The sequence below is a fragment of the Hermetia illucens genome, chromosome 6 (genome assembly GCF_905115235.1).
Source record: "Hermetia illucens chromosome 6, iHerIll2.2.curated.20191125, whole genome shotgun sequence".
Classification (NCBI taxonomy): domain Eukaryota; kingdom Metazoa; phylum Arthropoda; class Insecta; order Diptera; family Stratiomyidae; genus Hermetia; species Hermetia illucens.
Window position 1 is genome coordinate 96,449,254 of NC_051854.1, and position 7,271 is coordinate 96,456,524.

The following is a 7,271-nucleotide window of genomic DNA, read 5'->3' on the forward strand; positions in this document are numbered from 1 at the left end:
AGCCACGAGGGCTCTGATGACTTGCAGATCCATAGCAGGAAAAAAATGGGGTTGTAGCCCGAAGATACTACTTTGGATATATACTGCAATAGTAAGACCAATGATTACCTATGGAGCGGTAATCTGGGCAGAAAGAACCCAACTCAGCACACAAGCCAGGGAATTACATAAGCTCCAAAGGCTGGCTTGCGTGTGTATCAGTGGGGCAATGAGGACATGCCCAACGGCATCCCTGGAGGTCCTTCTGGGATTAACCCCTCTCCATCTGCACATACAGATGCAGGCAAGGAGATCAATATTCAGGATGGCCGGTAGCATGAGTGAGGCGGGGAGCTGCCTAAATCGAAGGAAGATTGATATCCTTTCTAGGCGGTATCCCGAATTACTGATACCGAGGGACAACATGACAACGAGGTTTCACTTCGATAAGAAGTTTGAAACACGTTGGAGTAACAAGGCAAACTGGGAGAGCGTGGTTGCGACATACGGCTTAAACCAGCAACTGATTACTTGGTACACTGACGGATCCCTCACAGCAGAGGGAGCGGGTGCCGGTGTCATTGGTCCAAGGAAAATGTACTTCGAGCCAATGGGCAGGTACACTAGCATATTCCAGGCGGAAATTTACGCCATAGACAAATGTGCCTCCTTTAATCTGCAAAGGAACTACAGGGGGCAGAACATAGCTATTCTCACCGATAGCCAAGCAGCGATCAAGGCACTTAGGTCCAACCAGGTGAACTCTAAACTGGTATGGGAATGCCTTGAGAGACTGAATACACTCGGCTCGTCCAACAAGGTCTGGATACTTTGGGTTCCAGGCCATGCTGGGCTGGAAGGCAATGAGGCAGCGGATGAACTAGCCAAGAAGGGAGCAGGGATGCCTTTATACGGGCCAGAACCCTTCTGTGGAATCGGAAACGGTTTCATGGCTATGAATCTAAGAAACGAAGAAAAACGGTTGAGGGAACTATATTGGGCGGGTCTACCAGGGATGGAGCAGTCCAGGGTGCTTATTGGGGGATACGAACCCATGCGCACAAAGGATTGCTTAAACCTCACCAAAAAGAACCTCCGAATCATAGTGGGAATTCTCACCGGTCATTGTCGGCTGAACTACCACCTAGGGAAGCTAGGGATATCTACGGACACTGCCTGCAGGTTCTGTGAGGAGGAGGACGAAACCTCTATGCACGTCCTGGGACAGTGTCCAGCACTTGTGCAAAGTAGGTCGATACATCTGGGAGAACACTTAATACCAGATGCAAAGCTGAAACTTCTGGAAGTGGGGAACATACTAAAGTTCCTAACGGTTACTGGCCTGCTTGAGATACTATGATCAACAGGTACACTATAACCAGTAAAAGGGGCACAATCTTTAATCTTGGAATCCTTTGAATCGAAAATCACTTTCCTAATATGGACGCCAGCCAGAACAAAGGGTGACAATATCAACTTTTATTCTTCGCAAAATCTTCCACGTCTTTCTTAATATTATGGATTATTTGGATTGCCCGCATCTTGGGACGACCAAATTCTTGAGAAGACGGAATTTGAGAACTCAGAAAACCACCTGATGGGATTTTCGAGCCTACTCGCTGTAATACATTTCCCACCTTCTTCACCGTTTCTATTGCTCCAATGAGTGACCTTCCTTCAACACGATCCTCCGCTTCCACGGATTCCGACGAAACAGATCGTAAAGTTGCATAGGTTGTCTCATCCGGTTCAGGATTTTCCTAAACAGAGGAAGGATTAGTATTTTATGCAAGTATATTTAGGTATATACAAAAGAAAACGATACTTACCGGTATTACAATTGGTAACAGTAGAACTGCGCCATAGAGAATAAAATAAAATCTCTCCATTTTGATTATATTTGCAATACGTTCGCTTGGGATAGAGATGTCCGGTTATCTAATGCTGCAAAATGAGCAACTCATTTATATATGCTCAAGAAAATAAGTATGATTAGGTAAAATGCGATTTTGTTTCAATTGGGTTATTAGAGATTATTATAACGTTGCGCATGTCATAGTTACCAGAAAATATGTTATTTGTTCAAGGTTGTTGCTCACATAATCATAATGTTCTCTACTTATTACTTCATTTGAAGATCTAAACACAAAAATTAACATTTATCAGGAATTCGATGAGAAGAGTTTAGCTGTGTAGGGATCATCATCACCAACGGCGCAACAACCGGTATCCGGTTTAAGCCTACCTTAATGAGGAACTCCCGACACCCCGGTTTTGCGCCGAGGGCCACCAATTCGATATCCCTAAATGCTGTCTGGCGTCCTGACCTACGCCATCATTCTAACTTAGGCAGGGTCTGCCTCGTCTTCTTTTTCTACCATAGATGTTGCCCTTATATATTTTTCGGCCCATCGCAACCTGTTGAGCCGGATTTTATCCACAACCTAACGGTCATGGTATCTTAGATTTCGTCATTATGTAGGCTACGGAATCGTCCATTCTCATGTAGGGGGCCAAAAATTCTTCGGAGTATTCTCCTCCCGAACGCGGCCAAGAATTCGCAATTTTTTTCCGAGGAATACATAAGGACCGGCAAGATCAGATATTCTTGTACAGTAAGAGCTTTGACCTTATGGTGAGACGTTTCGAGCGAAACAGTTTTTGTAAGCTGAAATAAGCTTTGTTGGAGAAATTTTCAACGGTCTCAAAATTATAGTCTCTTATCTTTATTGTCTTCGTTTGACCAGTGCGATTCGATGTTGTTCGTTCTTTGGTTTTTGGCACGTTGCCACCGTATACTTCGCCTTGCCTTCATTAATGTGTAGTTCGAAATCTCGCGCCGCTTGCTTGATGAACCACTTGGTGTAGTTGGCCACATGTATATTTAACCAATTCGGCTGTAATTCCATCGGCTCCTGGCGACTTATGGTTTTTAAACCGGTGGACTGCACGGACTGTTTCTTCTATGCTTTGTGTCTTCAGTTGGCAGGACCTCAAACTCGCCAATATTTTGGTTGTTGCTCGCGTTCTTTGAGAAGGCAACATTACTCGGTATGCAGCATTCTTCTGTTCCGTTGCTAGCTTACATTCATCGTCGAATCAGCCGTTCTGACTTTTTTTGCGGTTGGGGCCAAGTATGTTTGTGACCGTATCAACGATAACATTCTTCAGGTGGTTGTGAAGACCATTTATTGATGCTTAATTTCCAGGATATCTCTTAGCTGCGGTTATTGCGGCATGCATTTCTCTCTTATAGGTGTTACGGAGGGCTGCGTTGTCAATCGCTTCAGTATTCACTCTCACTTGATTCTCAAAAGGCATTTTAGGTGGTGTTGTAATTCGAGCCCGGAGCACCATGCCAGTGTAATAGTGATCCTAGTCTATATTGGCCCCCTTATATGATCTGACATTCATCAAGGCTTAGAGGTGGCCGCGCTCGATCAGCACATGGTCAATTTGGTTGAAAGTGGTCCCGTCTGGAGATGCCCACGTATGTTTGTGGACCGGGTACTTCCAACATTCATTTCGTGCGTTGCTGCTAACTGGATAACACGCAGTCCGTTATCATTGGTATCCCTATGTAAGCTATGGGAGCCAACGTATCGCCTGAATACTTGACTGTTAAAATCTCCAAGTATGATTTTGATATCATACTTGGGACAGGCTTCGAAGGTCCGCTCAACTGCCTTGTAGAAGGTATCCTTCTTCTCCGACTCTGCAGTCTCCTCTGTAGGGCGTGAAGGTTTATGAGGGTTATATTTCTAAATTTGCCTCGCAAACGCAGAGCGGATAGCTTTTCGTTTATATTTTCAAAGCGGATAACAGCAGGTTTCATTTTTTGGTTGACTAAGAAACCTACTTCGAGCACATGATTTACTGGATGAAATATATGGTGTAGTGACTTTTCTCCAGGAAATCGGTCCCTGTCCATCACATTTCCTGCAACGCTGTTACATCAGTCCTATATTGGGACAGGGTATCGATTAGCGGTCACTACGTGGAGGTGGAGATAGGGTTTGGTAGTAGACCTGTTGGTGTTGGTTTAGCGGGCGTTTCCCAGGTTTTATGCTGCATCGTGGGTACCAATACACATTTCGCCCTGGATCCTATACTATCCTTTGACCACCTCTAGAGAATAAGACCAAAAAATTGGCATGAAATAAAAGAATCTTTTGAAAAACTTTCAAAAATGTTAAAATTACCATTGATATTGAGAATTTGCAGGAGAGGAGCGAAGTTCGTGATGACTAGTTTAGAAAAGCGAAAGGTCTGAAAGATAGTATATAGATTGAAATGATGATTGATTGATGATTGATGAAATTGAAATGAACCGCGAAAGTGGTCATTTCAGGTAGCTAGGGTCAACCATAAGGGCATAACCTACAGTTGATGAATTTCAACGGGTCAAGTCCACTTAGTTCGATTCTGGGGCGTGATAGTCGTTTCTGGGCCATAATTTCAACCTAGTCCAAAAATCTCTATCCCTTTAAGAACTGCTAGTCTGGGTGGGGTTCTCTCTAACGTGCTCGAGTCGATCTAACTCCGTTATAGACGGTTTATGGCGGAGTCAGGTCGTATCACTCTAGCTTGAGTAAATCTTAACGGATGTCCTGAATTGGCATACGGGCCATTGGTAACTTTTGGTTGGTTTTTACACAATGCAATGGAAACCACTTCTCAGAATGGCCGATGAGTGCGGTGCACTAACATCACATTGCGCAGAACAGCAGAGGGGTAGTGTGCATTTCTCGGGAAGACGTGGAAAGAGTTAAAACGCGCACTTCATCGAAGCGCAAGCAATGGCACCTAGGCATGGGGGGCACCTGCACCTATCTGTAGTTCAACTGTAACACCCATAATTTCTCATTAAAACATGGTCACATGGGTAAGGGAGGAAAGATGATGAAACATTGAGAACTTTTTTGAAAATTTTCAAAACACGTGACGAAAACTTGGACACTTCGAGTAATCATTTCATATCGGCGACACATAACGTGGTTGGGGCTCAAAAAGAGTACTGTTATGCTTCGTATTGCGTCTAGAAGTGCTGGGATTCCTAGTATATACTGCAACGATTAGTTTCTTGGTAGCATTGCGCGACAAAGGCCAGAAAATGGATAATAAGCAGTTGTATCGCGATTTAAAAAAGCTATTCATTAAATATTCCAATAATATTAAAACTGTACGGGAAATAACTGAAATAATAGAAAAGTCCAATTTTAAAGAAAGTGGAGCTGTTTATAGCAAAACCGGTAGTGGCCGACCTGCGAAAATCCATTGGGAACAAACATAAAGATAAATTTTGCAGGACATAGGGAAAAATTCGAAGACAACTGCAGTATCTATTGCACAGAATTTGGAGAAGAATATTAAAAAATGACTTGAATATGCTCAAGAATTCGTTTATAAGCTGGGATGGCTGGGAATTGGTGTGCCTTAGAAGACGGTAACGTTGTATCAGCAGCGAAACACGGCGGTGGCAGTATCATGGTGTGGTATCTATAGGACCAGGGTCCCTAAATATAATCCAGGAAAACCTCACTAAAGTGATCTACCCTAATATACTAAGGGAGCACATGCCAACTTCGATAGCAATGTTAGAGTTGCCATCAGATATCATGTTAGTTCATGACGACGGCCCAAAATACACAGCCATGGTCGTTAAGGAATGGCTGCTTTACCATGTCAAAAAGACCCTTCCTCATCCCTTCGAAATTCGATAGAGCATTCGTGGGCTCAAGTCTACAAGGAGCTACGAAAAAAGGAGATAACGAATAAAAAGGATTAAGTATAATACATAAAAGATGTTTAGAGCTCGTGGAAGTCACCGAAAAACTTGTAGAGTCGATGGAAAGAAAACTTCTCGCAGTTTTAAAAGCTAATGGTCACCATACCGAATACTAATTTACACAATTGTTGACCGAAATTTATTTACTTTTTATTAAATTTGAAAATTCCAAGTTTTTTTTTTTGCTGTGCAAAACGTTAATTTTTAATTTTATCATTATTATTATTATTAAAAATAATACTAATAAAATGATAATAACGGTGAAAAACACACATCAAAAATGTTGCGTCTTTGCGTGTCTTTCAAGAATTTGTTATCATGGGGCTTTCGAGATATTTGGCTTCAAAGTGTATTGCCATAACTGACCAACCTCACAGAAAAGGTCGAAGTAGAGGAGGCGCTAAAGCGTGAATGTCCAGAGGTAACCAATGCCCGGGTAGGTATTACCTCTGTAAATGCTCGAGGCCAAAAACTTGCCGTGGTGGATGTCCCCGAGCAATATGCGAGGAAACTCCTTAACAGCGGGAGAATCAAAATCGGATGGGTAGTATGCAGGGTACGAATGCGGATAGTCCCCACCAAGTGCTACAGGTGTCTGGACTATGGACACACATCAGCAGCTTGCAAGGGTCCGGACAGGAGGACAGCATGCCGGAGATGCGGCGAAGCGGGTCATCAAGCGAAGACTTGCAAGGAAAGCGAGAGTTGTGTTCTCTGCAGGGATCGTGGCGCGTTTGGCGAAAGCGTCGCACACACTGCGGGCTCGGGACGGTGTCCAATCTTCAGGGCGGAATTAGAGAGGGCTAGGGTGCGATCGCCATGATCCGCATTTTGCAAATTAACATGCACCGGAGTGCAACCGCTCACCAGTTGCTAGCACAGTTCGCTGCGGAAGTAAATGCTGATCTAGTGCTGATTAGCGAGCAAACCGAAACAAGGACCCGTCCTCATGGTATCTCGACTTATCGGGCACCGCTGGCATTTGGGTTCGGGACGACGTTCGACTTCGTGTTCTTGCCGAAGGCCGGGGGGACGGATTTGTCTGGATCCGGTGTTTAGGGATAACGTTTTTTAGCGTTTACCTGACGCCGAATGAGGCGATTCCGGACTTTCAGCGCCGGCTTGATGCTCTGGAGGACGCCGTTTCGAGCACGGAGGGACGAATCCTGGTTGGCGGTGATTTTAACGCCAGGGCTCTTGAATGGGGCATGCTTCAATCAGACTCCAGAGGGAAACGGATTCTGGAAATGGCGGCGAGAACCGGGCTCGTAATTTTAAACACCGGATCCACGCCAACGTTTCGGCGCCCAGGTTGTGAAGGAAGCATTCCCAACATCACTTTTGCGTCGGAATCTCTGGCATCATCGGTGGACGGGTGGCGAGTCCTAGAAGACTTCTCGGCAAGTGATCATCAGTACATTGCGTTCGGAGTGTTTGACGCTACTTGCCGGCGAGCACCAACACGACGTTCCCCCTGCGTGTGGAATGTCGCGAAGGTGAACAT

General features: G+C 44.6%; 1 protein-coding gene across 1 annotated transcript; it reads right to left on the reverse strand.

Annotated features, from left to right (window-relative positions):
* Positions 1-1,438: 1,438 nt before the first annotated feature.
* On the reverse strand, positions 1,439-1,935 carry LOC119660178. Its single transcript, XM_038068586.1, has 2 exons — positions 1,809-1,935; positions 1,439-1,739 (listed from the first exon to the last, which is right to left on the reverse strand). Exons 1-2 carry the CDS (start codon positions 1,866-1,868, stop codon positions 1,452-1,454), a joined length of 348 nt encoding a protein of 115 aa, XP_037924514.1. The 5' UTR covers positions 1,869-1,935; the 3' UTR covers positions 1,439-1,451.
* Positions 1,936-7,271: the final 5,336 nt, after the last annotated feature.

Coding starts and splice junctions, on each gene's coding strand:
- LOC119660178 (XM_038068586.1), bottom strand. CDS start 1,868: ATGGAGAGATTTTATTTTATTCTCTATGGCGCAGTTCTACTGTTACCA. Junction 1,740..1,808: donor TGTTACCAATTGTAATACCG/GTAAGTATCGTT, acceptor TCCTCTGTTTAG/GAAAATCCTGAACCGGATGA.